The sequence below is a fragment of the Pseudophryne corroboree genome, chromosome 1 (genome assembly GCF_028390025.1).
Source record: "Pseudophryne corroboree isolate aPseCor3 chromosome 1, aPseCor3.hap2, whole genome shotgun sequence".
In the NCBI taxonomy this organism is placed as follows: domain Eukaryota; kingdom Metazoa; phylum Chordata; class Amphibia; order Anura; family Myobatrachidae; genus Pseudophryne; species Pseudophryne corroboree.
Window position 1 is genome coordinate 703,586,882 of NC_086444.1, and position 20,636 is coordinate 703,607,517.

At 45.9% G+C, this 20,636-nt stretch overlaps 1 protein-coding gene across 1 annotated transcript in view; it reads right to left on the bottom strand.

Annotated features, from left to right (window-relative positions):
• The window catches only part of DAPK3 (death associated protein kinase 3), a 65,297-nt gene that overhangs the window by 18,813 nt on the left and 25,848 nt on the right, over positions 1 to 20,636 (bottom strand). The window contains exons 3-4 of the mRNA XM_063914854.1: positions 14,699 to 14,828; positions 12,707 to 12,755 (exon numbers count right to left, since the gene is read on the bottom strand). Of these exons, the coding sequence (XP_063770924.1) occupies positions 12,707 to 12,755; positions 14,699 to 14,828 (179 nt within the window). The remainder of the gene's footprint in view (positions 1 to 12,706; positions 12,756 to 14,698; positions 14,829 to 20,636) is intronic.

Sequence of the window (20,636 nt, forward strand, 5' to 3'; positions counted from 1 at the left end):
GGGAGAGACAGGGAGCTTCCCTCCAACGGAGCTGTGAGGGAAAATGGCACCAGTGTGCTGAGGAGATAGGCTCCGCCCCTTTTTCGCGGACTTTTCTCCTGCTTTTTTATGGATTCTGGCAGGGGTTAAATGCATCCATATAGCCCAGGAGCTATATGTGATGCATTTTTTTGCCATCCAAGGTGTTTTTATTGCGTCTCAGGGCGCCCCCCCCAGCGCCCTGCACCCTCAGTGACCGAAGTGTGAAGTGTGCTGAGAGCAATGGCGCACAGCTGCAGTGCTGTGCGCTACCTTGTTGAAGACAGGACGTCTTCTGCCGCCGATTTTCCGGACCTCTTCTGCCTTCTGGCTCTGTAAGGGGGCCGGCGGCGCGGCTCTGGGACCCATCCAAGCTGGGCCTGTGATCGTCCCTCTGGAGTTAATGTCCAGTAGCCTAAGAAGCCCAATCCACTCTGCACGCAGGTGAGTTCGCTTCTTCTCCCCTTAGTCCCTCGATGCAGTGAGCCTGTTGCCAGCAGGTCTCACTGAAAATAAAAAACCTAATCTAAAACTTTCACTAAGAAGCTCAGGAGAGCCCCTAGTGTGCACCCTTCTCGTTCGGGCACAGAGATCTAACTGAGGCTTGGAGGAGGGTCATAGGGGGAGGAGCCAGTGCACACCAGATAGTCCTAAAGCTTTCTTTAGATGTGCCCAGTCTCCTGCGGAGCCGCTATTCCCCATGGTCCTTACGGAGTCCCCAGCATCCACTTAGGACGTTAGAGAAATCAGGCATAGCAAGCATCTCACCGTGTGTACACATCTTCAGTCAAGACCTACCACGCTGGCTTATAAAATACAACTGTGCATGGGCAGGTTGGGGGAACAGAGCAAGTTACAGTAGCTACAAGACCAGAGTCAAGTTAAACTTGGATACTCAAGTCGGTTACCAAATCAGACGAGATCTGTCTCCCATATCCACATAAGCCTAAAGTATCTCTAGAGCATTTTATCCTAATCCCGACAATTAGAATGCCAACAGGGGACAGGGTAATTATTATACCCCTCCCCTAATTCACCTGGGGTGGTGGCTAGGGCTAAGAACCTGGGGGTGGCAGCTAGTGCAAACATCCCCTCTAGTGCCTAACCCTAAACCCCAATCCCCCCTGGGCCAAAACAGACACCCCAATACTTACTTTTGGGAAGTCTGCAATCAGTGTTGCGCCACTGGGTTTCAGAGTGGTGTTGGGATACTGTTGTCAGTCAAGTGACTGCTGGCATCCCGACCACCAGGATGCTAACTGCATCCCCTTCTCTTATCTCATCACATTATCTCCACAGAAAATAAGATTTTAAACCTACCGGTAAATCTATTTCTCCTAGTCCGTAGAGGATGCTGGGGACTCCGTAAGGACCATGGGGTATAGACGGGCTCCGCAGGAGATAGGGCACCTAAAAAGAACTTTGACTATGGGTGTGCACTGGCTCCTCCCTCTATGCCCCTCCTCCAGACCTCAGTTAGAGAACTGTGCCCAGAGGAGATGGACAATACAAGGCAGGATTTAGCAATCCAAGGGCAAGATTCATACCAGCCCACACCAATCATACCATGTAATCTGGAACATACATAACCAGTTAACAGTATGAACAAACGACAGTAACGGTCCAAGACCGATGTCAACTGTAACATAACCCTTATGTAAGCAACAACTATATACAAGTCTTGCAGAGTTTCCGCTCTGGGACGGGCGCCCAGCATCCTCTACGGACTAGGAGAAATAGATTTACCGGTAGGTTTAAAATCTTATTTTCTCTTACGTCCTAGAGGATGCTGGGGACTCCGTAAGGACCATGGGGTTTATACCAAAGCATCCAATCGGGCGTGAGAGTGCGTATGACTCTGCAGCACCGACTGAGCAAACGCTACGTCCTCATCAGCCAGGGTATCAAACTTGTAGAATTTAGCAAAAGTGTTTGACCCCGACCAAGTCGCTGCTCGGCAAAGTTGTAATGCCGAGACGCCTCGGGCAGCCGCCCAAGAAGAGCCCACCTTCCTTGTGGAATGGCCCTAACCGAATTTGGTACCGGCAATCCAGCCGTAGAGTGAGCCTGCTGAATCGTATTACAGATCCAGCGAGCAATAGTCTGCTTCGAAGCAGGAGCGCCAATCTTATTGGCCGCATACAGGACAAACAGAGCCTCTGTTTTCCTAATTCTAGCCGTCCTGGCTACATACATTTTTAAGCCCTGACTACGTCCAGGGATCTGGAATCCTCCAGGTCACTTGTAGCCACAGGCACCACAATAGGTTGATTCATATGGAACGAAGAAACCACTTTAGGCAAAAATTGCGGACGTATCCTCAATTCAGCTCGATCCACATGAAAAATCAAGTAGGGGCTCTTGTGTGACAAAGCCGCCAATTCTGACACTCGTCTTGCTGATGCTAAGGCCAACAACATGACCACCTTCCAGGTAAGAAATTTCAACTCAACCTTGTTAAGCGGTTCAAACCAGTGTGATTTTAGGAACCCATGGTGCCACTGGAGGCACAAAAGGGGGCTGGATGTGCAGCACTCCCTTTACAAACGTCTGGACTTCTGGAAGAGAAACCAATTCCTTTTGAAAGAAAATCGAGAGGGCCGAAATCTGTACCTCAACAGAGCCTAATTTCAGGCCCATATCCACTCCTGTCTGTAGGAAGTGGAGAAGACGACCCAGATGAAAATCTTCCGTAGGTGCATTCTTGGTCTCACACCAAGACACATACTTTCGCCAGATACAGTGATAATGTTTTATCGTCACCTCCTTCCTAGCCTTTATTAAAGTAGGGATGACCGCTTCCGGAATCCCCTTTTTCGCTAGGATTCGGCGTTCAATCGCCATGCCGTCAAACGTAACCGCGGTAAGTCTTGAAATACACAGGGCCCCTGCTGCAACAGGTCTTCCCTCAGAGGAAGAGGCCAGGGATCTCCTGTGAGCATCTCTTGTAGATCCGAGTACCAGGCCCTTCGAGGCCAGTCTGGGACAACGAGTATCATTCGTGATGAGAGGAAGAGGAGGAAACACGTAGACCGATTTGAACACCCACGGTGTTACCAGAGCGTCTACTGCTACTGCCTGAGGGTCCCGAGACCTGGCGCAATACCTCCGAAGTTTGTTGTTGAGTCGTGACGCCATCATGTCTATTTGAGGAGTTCCCCAAAGACGTGTTACGTCTGCAAAGACTTCTTGATGAAGTCCCCACTCTCCTGGATGGAGATCGTGTCTGCTGAGGAAGTCTACTTCCCAGTTGTCCACTCCCGGAATGAAGACAGCTGACAGAGCGCTTACATGATTTTCCGCCCAGCGAAGGATCCTTGTGGCTTCCGCCATCGCGACTCTGCTTCTTGTCCCGCCTTGGCGGTTCACATGAGCCACTGCTGTGACTTTGTCTGATTGAATCAGAACCGGTAGGTTTCGAAGAAAACTCTCCGCTTGTCGAAGGCCGTTGTAAATGGCCCTGAGTTCCAACACATTGATGTGTAGACAGGACTCCTGGTCTGACCAAAGACCCTGAAAATTTTTTCTCTGTGTGACCGCTCCCCATCCTCGGAGGCTCGCGTCCGTGGTAACCAGGATCCAATCCTGAATTCCGAACCTGCGACCCTCCAGGAGGTGAGCACTTTGCAACCACCACAGGAGGGACACAGGAGTTATTTTCTGATGTAAGTGCAGATGGGACCCGGACCACTTGTCCAGAAGGTCCCATTGAAAAGTCCTTGCATGGAACCTTCCGAAGGGAATGGCCTCGTAGGCCGCCACCATTTTCCCCAGAACTCGAGTGCATTGGTGAACTGACACGCTTTTCGGTTTTAGCAGGTCTCCGACCATGTTCTGGATGTCTTGGGCTTTCTCTATTGGGAGGAAGACCTTAATTTGTTCCGTATCCAGTATCATACCTAGGAACGGTAGTCGAGTTGTCGGAATCAACTGTGACTTTGGTAGATTTAAAATCCAACAGTGTTGCTGGAGCACTCTCAGAGAGAGCGCCACACTGCTCAGCAATTTCTCCCTTGATTTCGCTTTTATCAGGAGATCGTCCAAGTATGGGATAATTGTGACTCCATGCTTGCGCAGGACCACCATCATTTCCGCCATTATCTTGGTGAAAATCCTCGGGGCCGTGGAGAGTCCAAACGGCAACGTCTGAAATTGGTAATGACAATCCTGTACAGCGAATCTCAGGTATTCCTGATGGGGGGCATATATGGGGACATGAAGGTATGCATCCTTTATGTCCAGAGACACCATAAACTCCCCCTCCTCCATGTTGGCTATTATCGCTGTGAGAGATTCCATTTTGAATTTGAATCTTCTTATGTACAGGTTTAGGGATTTCAGATTCAAAATAGGTCTGACCGAACCGTCCGGTTTCAGGACCACAAATAGGGTTGAGTAGTAACCTCTTCCCTGCTGGTGCAGGGGAACCTTGATTATCACTTGCTGTATACACAGCGTTTGAATTGCAGCTAACACTATATCCCTTTCCTATGTGGAAGCTGGTAGGGCCGATTTGAAAAATCGGCGCGGGGGCACCTCCTCAAATTCTAATTTGTAACCCTGGGAAACTATTTCCAACACCCAGGGATTCAGGTCCGAACTGACCCAGGCCTGACTGAAAAGTCGAAGACGTGCCCCCACCGGTGCGGACTCCCTCAGGGGAGCCCCAGCGTCATGCTGTGGGTTTTGGAGCAGCCGGGGAGGACTTTTGTTCCTGGGCACCTGCCGAAGCAGGTGCTCTCTTGCTTCTGCCCTTACCTCTGGCGAGGAAAGAGGATCCCCGACCTCTTTTGGACTTGTGCGACCGAAAGGACTGCATCTGATAGGGTGTTACTTTCTTTTGCTGTTGGGGAATATATGGTAAAAAATTTGATTTACCTGCTGTAGCTGTGGAAACCAGGTCCGTCAGCCCATCCCCAAACAATACATCACCCTTATAGGGTAGTAGTTCCATATGTTTTTTGGAATCCGCATCACCTGTCCATTGGCGAGTCCATAAGGATATTCTCGCTGAGACAGACATGGCATTAGCCCTAGAAGCTAGCAATCCAATGTCCCTTTGAGCATCCCTCATAAATAAGACTGCGTCTTTAATATGGGCTAGAGTTAGGAATATAGTATCCTTATCCATATTATCAAATTGATCTGTCAGCTCATCTGTCCAAGCTGCAATTGCGCTACACACCCATGCCGACGCAATTGTCGGTCTTAGCACAGCACCCGTATGAGAATAAATACACTTTAAGGTAGTTTCTTGCCTGCGATCTGCAGGGTCCTTAAGGGCTGCTGTGTCAGGAGACGGTAGCGCCACTTTCTTGGACAAGCGCGTCAGGGCCTTGTCCACAGTGGGGGGTGATTCCCAAATCTCGCTGTCCTGCTTAGGGAAGGGGTATGCCATATAAATTCTTTTGGTGATCTGCGGCCTCTTATCCGGAGTCTCCCAAGCTTTTCCAAACAATTCATTTAATTCATGAGATGTGGGAAAGTTAATGATCTGTTTCTTTTCCTTATACACGGTTCATCCACAATATGCAACACATCCCTTATTGCCACAATCATACACTGAATGGTTTTAGTCACCCTAGGGTGCAATTTTACTTCGTCATAGTCGACACTGGAATCAGAATCCGTGTCGGTAGTAGTGTCTTGTGTTAAGGGACGCTTTTGAGACCCCGACGGGCCCTGTGAGTCGGTCCAATCCGAGGATTGACCCCCTGATGTCCCCCCTAATTCAGCCTTATCAAGCCTTTTATGTAAAGATGCCACACTTGCATTCAACATATGCCACATGTCCATCCAATCTGGAGTCGGCACAACCGACGGGGACACACCACTCATTTGCTCCACCTCCTCCTTGGAGAAGCCTTCCGCCTCCGACATGTCGACACACACGTACCGACACCCCCACACACAGGGATTAACCTATAAGGGGACAAAACCCCAACCAGGTCCTAAGGAGAGACAGAGAGAGAGTATGCCAGCACACACCAGCGCTTAAAAACACTGGAAAAAATATGTCCAGATAGCGCTTTTATATATATATAATAAGATTTTACTTACCGATAAATCTATTTCTCGTAGTCCGTAGTGGATGCTGGGACTCCGTCAGGACCATGGGATTAGCGGCTCCGCAGGAGACAGGGCACAAAAATAAAAGCTTTAGGACTAGGTGGTGTGCACTGGCTCCTCCCCCTATGACCCTCCTCCAAGCCTCAGTTAGGATACTGTGCCCGGACGAGCGTACACAATAAGGAAGGATTTTGAATCCCGGGTAAGACTCATACCAGCCACACCAATCACACCGTACAACCTGTGATCTGAACCCAGTTAACAGTATGACAAACGTAGGAGCCTCTGAACAGACGGCTCACAACAATAACAACCCGATTTTTTTGTAACAATAACTATGTACAAGTATTGCAGACAATCCGCACTTGGGATGGGCGCCCAGCATCCACTACGGACTACGAGAAATAGATTTATCGGTAAGTAAAATCTTATTTTCTCTGACGTCCTAGTGGATGCTGGGACTCCGTCAGGACCATGGGGATTATACCAAAGCTCCCAAACGGGCGGGAGAGTGCGGATGACTCTGCAGCACCGAATGAGAGAACTCCAGGTCCTCTTTAGCCAGGGTATCAAATTTGTAGAATTTTACAAACGTGTTCTCCCCCGACCACGTAGCTGCTCGGCAGAGTTGTAATGCCGAGACCACTCGGGCAGCCGCCCAAGATGAGCCCACCTTCCTTGTGGAATGGGCCTTGATAGATTTAGGCTGTGGCAGGCCTGCCACAGAATGTGCAAGTTGAATTGTGCAACAAATCCAACGAGCAATCGTCTGCTTAGAAGCAGGAGCACCCAGCTTGTTGGGTGCATACAGTATAAACAGCGAGTCAGATTTTCTGACTCCAGCCGTCCTTGAAATATATATTTTCAATGCCCTGACAACGTCCAGCAACTTGGAATCCTCCAAATCGCTAGTAGCCGCAGGCACCACAATAGGCTGGTTCAGGTGAAACGCTGAAACCACCTTAGGCAGAAACTGAGGACGCGTCCGCAGTTCTGCCCTGTCCGAATGGAAAATCAGATATGGGCTTTTATACGATAAAGCCGCCAATTCTGACACTCTCCTGGCTGAAGCCAGGGCCAGTAGCATGGTTACTTTCCATGTAAGATATTTCAAATCCACCGATTTGAGTGGCTCAAACCAATGGGATTTGAGAAAATCCAAAACTACATTAAGATCCCACGGAGCCACTGGGGGCACAACCGGGGGCTGTATATGTAGTACTCCTTTTACAAAAGTCTGGACTTCAGGAACTGAAGCCAATTCTTTCTGGAAGAAAATCGACAGGGCCGAAATTTGAACCTTAATGGACCCTAATTTGAGGCCCATGGACAATCCTGTTTGCAGGAAATGTAGGAATCGACCCAGTTGAAATTCCTCCGTCGGGGCCTTCCTGGCCTCACACCACGCAAAATATTTTCTCCAAATGCGGTGATAATGTTGTGCAGTCACCTCCTTCCTGGCTTTTACCAGGGTAGGGATGACCTCTTCCGGAATGCCTTTTTCCCTTAGAATTCGGCGTTCAACCGCCATGCCGTCAAACGCAGCCGCGGTAAGTCTTGGAATAGACACGGTCCCTGCTGAAGCAGGTCCCGTCTTAGAGGTAGAGGCCACGGATCTTCCGTGAGCATCTCCTGAAGTTCCGGGTACCAAGTTCTTCTTGGCCAATCCGGAGCCACGAGTATCGTTCTTACTCCCCTTTGCCGTATAATTCTCAGTACTTTTGGTATGAGAGGCAGAGGAGGAAACACATACACTGACTGGAACACCCACGGTGTTACCAGAGCGTCCACAGCTATTGCCTGAGTGTCTCTTGACCTGGCGCAATACCTGTCCAGTTTTTTGTTGAGGCGGGACGCCATCATATCCACCTTTGGTTTTTCCCAACGGTTCACAATCATGTGGATGACTTCTGGATGAAGTCCCCACTCTCCCGGGTGTAGATCGTGTCTGCTGAGGAAGTCCGCTTCCCAGTTGTCCACTCCCGGAATGAACACTGCTGACAGTGCTATCACATGATCTTCCGCCCAGCGAAGAATCCTTGCAGCTTCTGCCATTGCCCTCCTGCTTCTTGTGCCGCCCTGTCTGTTTACGTGGGCGACTGCCGTGATGTTGTCCGACTGGATCAACACCGGCTGACCCTGAAGCAGGGGTTTTGCCAGGCTTAGAGCATTGTAAATCGCTCTTAGCTCCAGTATATTTATGTGAAGAGACATCTCCAGGCTTGACCACACTCCCTGGAAGTTTCTTCCCTGTGTGACCGCTCCCCAGCCTCTCAGACTGGCATCCGTGGTCACCAGGACCCAGTCCTGTATGCCGAATCTGCGGCCCTCTAACAGATGAGCACTCTGCAACCACCACAGAAGAGACACCCTTGTCCGTGGAGACAAAGTTATCCGCTGATGCATCTGCAGATGCGATCCGGACCATTTGTCCAGCAGATCCCACTGAAAAGTTCGTGCGTGGAATCTGCCGAATGGAATCGCTTCGTAAGAAGCCACCATTTTTCCCAGGACTCTTGTGCATTGATGCACAGACACTTTTCCTGGTTTTAGGAGGTTCCTGACAAGTTCGGATAACTCCCTGGCTTTCTCCTCCGGAAGAAACACCTTTTTCTGAACCGTGTCCAGAATCATTCCCAGGAACAGCAGACGTGTCGTCGGGGTCAATTGAGATTTTGGAAAATTCAGAATCCACCCGTGCTGTTGCAGCACTACTTGGGTTAGTGCTACTACGTCCTCCAGCTGTTCTCTGGACCTTGCCCTTATCAGGAGATCGTCCAAGTAAGGGATAATTAATACGCCTTTTCTTCGCAGAAGAAACATCATTTCGGCCATTACCTTGGTAAAGACCGAGGTGCCGTGGACAATCCAAACGGCAGCGTCTGAAACTGATAATGACAGTTTTGCACCACGAACCTGAGGTACCCTTGATGTGAAGGGCAAATTGGGACATACAGGTAAGCATCCTTGATGTCCAGGGACACCATAAAGTCCCCTTCTTCCAGATTCGCTATCACTGCTCTGAGTGACTCCATCTTGAACTTGAATTTTTGTATGTACAGGTTCAAAGATTTCAGATTTAGAATAGGTCTTACCGAGCCGTCCGGCTTCGGTACCACAAATAGTGTGGAATAATACCCCTTTCCCTGTTGTAGGAGGGGTACCTTGACTATCACCTGCTGAGAATACAGCTTGTGAATGGCTTCCAATACCGTCGCCCTGTCTGAGGGAGACGTTGGCAGAGCAGACTTTAGGAACCGGCGAGGGGGAGACTTCTCGAATTCCAACCTGTAACCCTGAGATACTACCTGCAGGATCCAGGGGTCCACCTGTGAGTGAGCCCACTGTGCGCTGAAATTCTTGAGTCGACCCCCCACCGCCCCTGAGTCCGCTTGTAAAGCCCCAACGTCATGCTGAGGGCTTTGCAGAAGCCGGGGAGGGCTTCTGCTCCTGGGAGGGAGCTGCTTGGTGCACTCTCTTACCCTTTCCTTTGCCTCGGGGCAGATATGACTGTCCTTTTGCCCGCTTGTTCTTATAGGAACGAAAGGACTGCGGCTGAAAAGACGGTGTCTTTTTCTGTTGGGAGGGGACCTGAGGTAAAAAGGTGGATTTCCCGGCTGTTGCCGTGGCCACCAAATCCGATAGACCGACCCCAAATAATTCCTCCCCTTTATACGGCAATACTTCCATATGCCGTTTGGAATCCGCATCACCTGACCACTGTCGCGTCCATAAACTTCTTCTGGCAGATATGGACATCGCACTTACTCTCGATGCCAGAGTGCAAATATCCCTCTGAGCATCTCGCATATAAAGAAAAGCATCCTTTAATTGCTCTATAGTCAATAAAATACTGTCCCTATCCAGGGTATCAATATTTTCAGTCAGGGAATCCGACCAAACCACCCCAGCACTGCACATCCATGCTGAGGCGATGGCTGGTCGCAGTATAACACCAGTATGAGTGTATATACTTTTCAGGGTAGTTTCCAGCCTCCTATCAGCTGGATCCTTGAGGGCGGCCGTTTCAGGAGACGGTAACGCCACTTGTTTTGATAAGCATGTGAGTGCCTTATCCACCCTAGGGGGTGTTTCCCAGCGCGCCCTAACCTCTGGCGGGAAAGGATATAATGCCAATAACTTCTTTGAAATTAGCAGTTTTCTATCGGGGTTAACCCACGCTTCATCACACACTTCATTCAATTCCTCTGATTCAGGAAAAACTACAGGTAGTTTTTTCAGACCCCACATAATACCCCTTTTTGTGGTACTTGCAGTATCAGAGATATGCAAAGCCTCCTTCATTGCCGTGATCATATAACGTGTGGCCCTACTGGAAAATACGTTTGTTTCTTCACCGCCGACACTAGATTCGGTGTCCGTGTCTGGGTCTGTGTCGACCGACTGAGGTAAAGGGCGTTTTACAGCCCCTGACGGTGTCTGAGACGCCTGGACAGGTACTAACTGGTTTGCCGGCCGTCTCATGTCGTCAACTGATTTTTGTAACGTGCTGACATTATCACGTAATTCCATAAACAAAGCCATCCATTCCGGTGTCGACTCCCTAGGGGGTGACATCACCATTACCGGCAATTGCTCCGCCTCCACACCAACATCGTCCTCATACATGTCGACACACACGTACCGACACACAGCAGACACACAGGGAATGCTCTTATCGAAGACAGGACCCCACTAGCCCTTTGGGGAGACAGAGGGAGAGTTTGCCAGCACACACCCAAGCGCTATAAATATATAGGAACAACCCTACAGAAGTGTTGTTTCCTTTATAGCAGCTTAATGTATCAATATCGCCCAAAAAGTGCCCCCCCTCTCTGTTTTTTTACCCTGTTTCTGTAGTGCAGTGCAGGGGAGAGTCCTGGGAGCCTTCCTCGCAGCGGAGCTGTGCAGGAAAATGGCGCTGTGTGCTGAGGAGATAGGCCCCGCCCCCTATTTCGGCGGGCTCTTCTCCCGGTGTTTGTGAGACCTGGCAGGGGTTAAATACATCCATATAGCCCCAGGGGCTATATGTGATGTATTTTTAGCCAGAACAAGGTATTATCATTGCTGCCCAGGGCGCCCCCCCCCAGCGCCCTGCACCCTCAGTGACCGCTGGTGTGAAGTGTGCTGACAACAATGGCGCACAGCTGCAGTGCTGTGCGCTACCTCATGAAGACTGAAAAGTCTTCTGCCGCCGGTTTCTGGACCTCTTCACTTTTCGGCATCTGCAAGGGGGTCGGCGGCGCGGCTCCGTCCCGGACTCCATGGCTGGGCCTGTGTTCGATCCCTCTGGAGCTAATGGTGTCCAGTAGCCTAAGAAGCCAATCCATCCTGCACGCAGGTGAGTTCACTTCTTCTCCCCTAAGTCCCTCGTTGCAGTGAGCCTGTTGCCAGCAGGACTCACTGAAAATAAAAAACCTAATAACTTTTTCTAAGCAGCTCTTTAGGAGAGCCACCTAGATTGCACCCTGCTCGGACGGGCACAAAAACCTAACTGAGGCTTGGAGGAGGGTCATAGGGGGAGGAGCCAGTGCACACCACCTAGTCCTAAAGCTTTTATTTTTGTGCCCTGTCTCCTGCGGAGCCGCTAATCCCATGGTCCTGACGGAGTCCCAGCATCCACTAGGACGTCAGAGAAATATATGTATTATATATATATATATATATATATATATATATATATATATATATATATATATATATATATATATATATAATATGCCAATTCCCACTCACTGCGTCGCTAATGTGCCCCCCTCCTCTTTTTCAAGCCTGTGAAGTTCAGCAGGGGAGAGACCAGGGAGCCAGCGTTTTCCTCATGCAGCTTCTGTGGAGAAAATGGTGCTGGTTAGTGCTGAGGATCAAGCCCCGCCCACCCGACGGCAGGCTTCGGTCCCAGTGATTTTTCAATAAAATGGCGGGGGATCATAGATTTACTGCCTCCGCAGCCTAATCAAACTGTATTTGGCCAAAATGTGAGGTTTATTGCTGCCCAGGGCGCCCCCCTCTGCGCCCTGCACCCTTCAGTGCTGCTCTATGTGTGTGACTGGGAGCAATGGCGCGCAGCTTACCGCTGCGCGCCTTACCTCATGAAGATCTGATGTCTTCTGCCGCCTAAGATATCTTCTGCCTTTTCTATCTGGCTTCTCTCTGCGGCATCTGTGAGGAGGACGGCGGCGCGGCTCCGGGACGAACCCCAGGTGAGACCTGTGTTCCGACTCCCTCTGGAGCTAATGGTGTCCAGTAGCCTTAGAAGCAGTGCCCAACTTGACAAGCCAGCTCTGCTTCTCTCTCCTCGGTCCCCCGATGCAGGGAGCCTGTTGCCAACAGGACTCCCTGAAAATAAAAAACCTAACAAAATTCTTCTTCAACAGAAAACTCTGGAGAGCTCTCTGCAGTGCACCCATTCTCCTCTGGGCACAAGATCTAACTGAGGTCTGGAGGAGGGGCATAGAGGGAGGAGCCAGTGCACACCCATAGTCAAAGTTCTTTTTAGGTGCCCTATCTCCTGCGGAGCCCGTCTATACCCCATGGTCCTTATGGAGTCCCCAGCATCCTCTAGGACGTAAGAGAAAACAGAATTCTACTGCATACCTCCTGAAACACAAACATATCTTACCACATATCAGCCTCCAACCCAAGAGGTTCATAGTTTACGATCTCAGGGGCTGTAAAATGAGAAGATGGTAGTTGGTTTAGGTTCACTCTGATTTTCTGCTACAAGTTTGGTAAATAGTAAACTATATTTTCTCTTTCCAGAACATCTCATATTCATGAGATTGTAGAGTGAGGCATAACATACATACTCTACCCTCAAAAAATAGTTAAATATCTGCAGCACAGCATTTTGCTATATATAATTACTTCAGTTATGTCAGATATACTGTTTAGTTCAGAACAGCAAATCAGTCTTGCACACCCCCCCCAAATATAAAGCAAAATGTGCAATGATTGGTCTCTCCTCAAAACCAGTAAATATGACTATTTAGGTTATGTGCAAAGCTGATTGACCCCAACCCTCAGATTTTCTGGTGTCATTGCATAAAACATTTCTACATTAGAATTTTCCTGCAAAATCAACAATTACATGAGCAATCACAAAAGGTTATACATACTCAAGAGCACAAATCAGAGACCAAGCCCTTCAGCTTTATTTAGTGTAATATACGGCTAAATATATATATAGCAGGTTGCTGGCTAGGTGATATAGGTTTGCCATCTATTCAAGCAATGGAGTTTGTGATACTATCAGGATCGAAAAGGTGTGTTACCAAACCAAACTCCTGCTGAGTATAAGATTCAGAGGGGCAGATGTATTAACCTGGAGAAGGCTTAAGGAAGTGATAAAGCAGTGATAAGCGCAAGGTGATAACCGCACCAGCCAATCAGCTCTAATATGTTAATTAACAGTTAGGAGCTGACTGGCTGGCGCATTTATCACCTTGCACTTATCACTGCTTTATCACTTCCTTATGTCTTTCTTCAGGTTAATACATCTGCACCACAGTGCTAAGCAAGGGGATGAGTAGCAATCCAGTTTAAGGCCAGTAACCTGCAAGAAGCTACTCAGAGTACCATGCCAAGTGAGGGTCTGCATTATGAGGAGAGAAGCTGCAAGCACTTGCCAGTTGGGGGCAGGCAGGGTCACTGTCTGTGAAAAGTGTCTCTTTCAAGATAGAAGCTCAGCAGAACTCTGTAATACAGAGAGAAAGCAGTGAAGGAAGATCAACTATACATGGCCTTTGTATTCCTGTGTGCAGCCACTAAAATATTATGTGGCCCAATGGTAAGAGGGACTGTCAGGCACCGAAGCATAATCCGCGATAATTAAGCCGCAATAGCACATGGGATCGGGTACTTATTCCGGATCCCATGTGTTTTTGTGCAATCAGGGGTCCATTTTCGGGCACTAGAAACGGACCCTTAATTGGATACTGCGTTAATGACCATCAGTCAAAAATCACGATATCTGTCTGTTTCGATCTGCCGACGACATATCGCACCTAGTTGGATACCCCCCCAAGGTGCACTCAGAGGTAGACAAAACTAAAAATAAGAACAAGTTAATGTTAAGCATTAGTCCAACTTATTAAAATTAAATAAATCTGAATACAAAATGGAAAATACAAAAGCACTTTTCAGAGAAAAAACACAAACACGCACAAAAAAGTTGGAGTTAAACATTAGCCCTAGGCAAGCCACTGTCATTAAACATTTTGAATAAAAACACTATAGTTTTTTAGTATAAATAGGCTTTTTATAAGAAGTCATGGCGCTCGCCACAGAAGTCGCTGGACACCCACGAGTGGAAATAGTCCCTTTTGGTCGGCTTGCTGACCGGAGGGATAGTGAGGGGGCAGATGTTGGAGGAGGTCATGTGACAGTCGGTCTCCTGACCGCCGGTCACATGAATACCACCCCTTTTGAAAAGTGGGTATAATATCAACTGTGTTTACAGCAATGAAACATGTGGTACTGAGGCGACTATAAGAAAATTAGGGTAGATGATGATACTGGTTAATAACTGGTGAAAACTTGTTACTTCTGCTATAAGTTGTGCGAATAATACAATTTTGGAGGTTTTTCCATTTCGAATGACAATTTGACTTACCAACAAATTCTGGTGTTCCAAAGATATTTTTGAACTCATTGCCAGCTTGTATTTTGTGAGCAATTCCAAAATCTATGAGTTTGATCCGTGGACTTGGGCTGCTCTGATCCAACAACATGATATTCTCTGGCTGCGAAGACAGGAATGATGGAAATATTTAAACATTACTCAAGTGATAAGAATATTCCACTAACACCTAAAAAGTAAGCTCTGTCATCATATAGCACCCAACGACCTTATAACCAGACCTATGGGGACATAAACAAGCTCGTAATGAGTCATTTAAGACATTCATATGAAAAGAAGCAGGCATCTGTTGAAATGATGTAGAGAGAGAGAGAAGACATTTTTCCAACTTTGTAACAGCTAGTGACAACAAATACTAACATTCAGATAAGTACAGATGTGGACAAATTTGTTGGTAAACTTACAGCTCTCTAAAGCAATGCTTCATTCCTCCTGAAAAGTGATGAAATGAAATGCTATTGTCTCATGTATAGTTGCATGCCTTTGTTATGCCATAGAATAAAAGAAAAAAATTGTGAAAAGAGATAAATGATTGCTTATAATGCAGAACATACTCTGATATGGACTGGACAGATTAATTGATACCCCATAGAAAAAATAATAAATAACTGAATTTAAGTGATATTTCAAACAAATTGCTTTCTTGAATTAGCATCACATCTTCAGTCTAATCCATCATTCAAACTACTTAAATGGAGAAAAGTAGACACTCTGATATTTGGCATCATCGTGTGCACCAACACTGAACATGGATCAGAGAAAGCAAAGGGGAGGGATGTCTGGGGAGATCAGAAAGAAAATTATAGACAACATGTTAAACAGTAAAGGTTATAAAGCTAGAGCACACTCAGCAACAACACGATACACCACGTGGTCCGTACACACGGCACAATGGAGCAATGTACAATTCCATGCTGCATTTAACAACATGGCGTTGTTCATTGCTGTGCTGCACAGCAGATGGGACGATGCAATGAATGTCTGTCATTCAATCGTGATCACATGTACACACTGTATGATCCGCACAATATATCGTTATGATCAGCTTCGAAACAATATATCATAAGGCAGAACGCTTGGTGTGTACCCAACTTAAGACCACCTCAAACCAGCATGATGTTCCTGTGACTACAGTTGTGAATATTAGAAAGACGTTTAAAGTCCATGGGGTAGTAAGGATGGTGTAATGATTAGCATTATTGCCTCAAAGCACTGAAAATATGGGTTTGATAAGGCCCTAACTGTGTGGAGATTGTATATTCTCTGCATACTTGCATGGCTTTCCTCCAGGTGCTCCTGCTTCCTACCATAATCCCAAAATATAATGGTAGGTTAATTGGCTCCTGACAAAAATGAACCCTAGTATGTAACTGTGTGCATGAACATGGGCAGACTAGATGGGGCCAAGTGGTTATTATTTGCCTTCAAAATGCTATGTTTCTATGACGGTAGCCAACCTCCCTGGATGCAGTCGCAAGAGGAACATAGAGCCCATATTAAACACAAAAATAGAGAGAATGGTAGAAAAAGAGCCAAGGCAGAGATACAAGCTGAACTCCAAAAGGTCAAGGTACATCAGTGTCTGACTGCACCAAAACAATGCTTTTTGAGTTACAGTGGAAGAATACCCATCGAGGACCCTGCATTGACACAAACAAAAAAAACAACAACATACTGTATAAGTCAGACTAGAATTTGCCGATATGCATACTGACAAGAAACAATGCTTTTGACCCGTATGTCCAAAGGACATTCTCCCTAAACTGGAGCTTTTTGCCAAGTCACATCAGCTCTATGTTCGCATGAAAAATACATGAAGCTTGAAAAACATCATATCTACTGTGAAACATTGAGGAGGCTTGTTAAATTACGTTTTCGTTATGCTTTGCTGCGTCTTCACAGGCTGTGTGTCTGTGCAAGGCACAATGGAATCTGTACATTATTTAGGCATCCTGGAGCAACACATACTGTCCAGTGTCAGAAAGCGCTGTCTCAGTCGCAGGGTGTGGGTCCCCCAACAGGGTAATGACCGTAGTCACACAGCTAAAAGCACCCAAGAATGGACAAGTATAGTGGAGTTTTCTGAAGTGGCCTTCTAAGAGACTTGGGGAGGACGGGAGGGGAGAGAGAGAGACATTCAATTACCTGCAGTAAATTATTGTAGGTGAAAATGGGAGGTAATCTCAGGATTTAACATCTCAGACTATTCAACTGGACTGCCAAATCTGCTGGGTATCAATTAAACCCGTGATAATCTACAGAGCATAAATTAAATTTCCCCCTTGATCTGAATCCTAGCAAACATCTATAGCAGTGGTTGCCAAACTCGGTTCCCAAGGCCCCTCAACAGTTAATGTTTTCCAGGTCACCTAGCAGGTGCGCAGGTGTATTCATTACTCAAGAACACATTTCAAAAGATCCACAGGCGGATTTCACTTGTGATTCTGTGAACTGTTGGGGGTTCTTGAGGACAGAGGGCCTAATTATACCTGATTGCAACAGCATTTTTTTTCTCTAAAGGGCAAAACCATGTGAAGTACAGGTGGGGCAGATATAACAGAGTTAGATTTGGATGGGGTGTGTTCTAACAGAAATCTAAATTGCAGTGTAACAATAAAGCTTCCAGTATTTACCCTGCACAGAAACAAAATGACCCACCCAAATCTAACTCTCTCTGCACAAGTTATATCTGCCCCACGTGCACTGCACATGGTTTTGCCCATTAGAGAACAAATTTGCTTTTGCGATCAGTTGTGAATTAGGCCCAGAGTTTGGCAACCACTGATCTACAGAAAGATTTGAAACATATAGCACAGAGAAGACACCCATCAAATCTGAGACAGCTGGAGCAGACTGCTCAGGAAAAGTGGACCAAACTCTCTATTGACAGGTGCAAAAGTCTCATTGAGAGCTACAGAAATAGCCTGAACTAATTAGTGGGCCTAATTCAGAGATGGACGCTGTCGAAGTAAAAAAATTACATAAAAAGAACATACAAACTACACACATATAAGTCGCTATACTTGCAAATACGCGCAGCGAGCACAGCAATATATGGTAACACACGCATTTATACGGACATGCCACAGAGATGGATTCGACACTTATTTCATGCAGTACATAATTATGATAGTGTCAAGCGCTGGACATCATGGTGATTTGGAATTATGTTATGAAGTGGTATCATGTATGTGTATTATTTGAACGAAACAAGATAGACCGGTCATATTTACTATTAAAGCAACCAGATTAATGTGTAGATTCATTTGATACTTATTATAAAGTTGTAGGACATTGCAACAAATAATTATGATTAAATGTATGTAAGCTAAAATCACTTTTATTAGAACAATAGATATTCCAAACAGGTAGTGGACAGGAAGCTCAGGCCAGCCCCTTTGGACGTCCCCAAGGCTGAACCTGTTCAGCATATACAAAGAGACTAGTGACTCATCATTAATGAGTGAGTCCCCTCCCCCAGAAACTAGATAACACATTGCTGACCACACAGGAGGTCAATTGCTTTTTGGTACCAGAGGATGAAGGAGTTGCTGGCAGACCAGTTCCTGCATTTATTTACACACAGAGAGAGAGAGAGAGAGAGAGAGAGAGAGAGAGAGAGAGAGAGAGAGAGAGAGAGAGAGAGAGAGAGAGAGAGAGAGATATGGAAAGACAAATTTATATAACTTAAGGATATTGGTATTGTATGCTGGCCTGTAACTGTATGTAACTGTGACTGTAACTGTATGTTTTAACTGCTTACTGTGTGATTTGTAACCATGTAACTATAGGTATACTGTACTTTGTAATATATTGAATCCATATCCTTTTAATAACAAATCTATACATCGATGAGGTTTGGAATTCAGATAATGTGTGGGTGTATTGTTTTTTTCTTATGGGATGCAGTGTTTTGCGATGTACAGCGCACTTTTATCGTATATGTTAATAAGATGCACCTGGCGTCTGCAATATATATTAGAGTGGGCATTTTAAATATTTGTGAGAAAGCAATTTGGCATTCACAGATGAGGGCTCTTACGGGATATCAGGGTCTTAATGATGCACTGTACATTACAAAAGCAGCTGTAATCGACCGGCTCCGATGGACGCATCGCGACGCTGATGAAAATAACATTCACCTGTATTGTTGTGATATCAGTAAGCCAATGATATGAAATTTCAAGGGACAATGCGTTTCTCATAATATTTAAGATGCTAAAATGTATTTTTATTGTTGCAAAACAAAGTTCAATTAAGTGATATTGTGTTTGATTCAGATTGGATTGTTTATCTGTTAAGTAGGTTTAAAAGTACGTTTAAAAGTTGCTGCATAGCCTTGATATAGGTTTTTTTTTTTTTTTACTCAGGCCTAAAATAACTTATGGTGCTTGTATAATGTGTGATTTCTTTGTGACAAAGGAAGCCGCATGGTCTGTCCTCCATTTTGGACTAACCACATGGCCTGTCCACCATTTTGTGTAAACCTCATGCATGTGGAAGGGGGAGCAGCAGTGGCCATTTTAGGAAGGTCATTTTCTAAATAGCTGATTTTCAGTCTGCTCAGAATAATCAGTTTCCTTGGTCACATCAAACACCATTTATGAGTTACTAATGCATTTATTTAACCCATGCCATAGTCAATTACAAATAGTTTCAGTTGGGCCTAGTGAGAGTAAATGGTGAGATAAATGCTTGGCTTGCTGTAAGAAATTGAAAAAAAACAAAACAAAAAAAACCAACCCTTTTTTTTCTTCTTCTTTCCCAGGATTTAGTTAACTCTCCGTTTGCTATTGGATAGCCATTGAAATGCAAATTAACCTGTGTAACTACTTTTTCTTAGCAGTGAAAACCAAATTGCTTTGATATGCAAATAAGAGGTAAGGTGTCTCATAGGAGACCAGTGAATGGTACATATATATAATATTATAATTATGTGTATATTTATATCAGTGTATGTTCTGCAAGATAGCTATCCAATCTGAATCATATCATTTAAATTATTGATTATTGCTAGAGTCATTATAGATCTGTGTGAAATAGGATACATTTCTTGCTATATAGGTAAATTTGAAATAACAGTATTTTAAGGAATTAAGTGTAAAGACACAAACGCAGGTATGCATAAAAGTTTATACAGAACAAGTTGTGTCTAGTGGGCAATAGTAATTAGTATTGTTCACATTTATAGAGCTGTGTGATTTATTGCGGACGCAGGGTTTTGTACACGTGTCTCGGACAAAGTAAAGGACTGCGCACGCAGAGTAAGGGACACGCACGGTCGCATGTTTATGCAAAGTGCGTAAGAATGCGGGTGCCGAGTACAAATTATACAATAGTGTTGTTTAGTTCAAAGGTGGGATAGTAGACATTTAATACAATAGCACATAACTATCAGATTTCAAAAGCAGGTTACTCTAAATTTAGTTTAAAAACTGTATTGCCTCTGGGGTAAAGCTGCCTATCTGAATGAATTGAAATTTTCTGTACAGAAAAAAACCCAAAGTGTATTTGAGTGAGCGAACGTAGGAGAGAGTGGATTTGAACCCCAGAAATCGGGTCCCGTGGTACACCAAGTAAGTGGAGGCTTGGTGGCGTGAGGCGGCTGACTCACGTTAATATAGATTGAAATACGCAAATCGTGACATTTGCAGAGGAGTGCAATAGGGAATTGTGCATTGTGTAGTATTGAAGTAAAAAGGTTTTTTGTTACGCTCCGAGCTGAGGGTCGCAGTTTGTACATCGACCCGTGGTTGTACGGCAGATAGGTAACAAGTACCTATACGCTGTGCGATTGGACTGCGCGTTTGTGGGTGTGATATATAGCTCAACTTGATACCCCTTTTACGAGCTTTTTGCGTAGAATCGCAGTATCATTAGCGCTGTATAGAGCATACGCAAGCGTGATTTG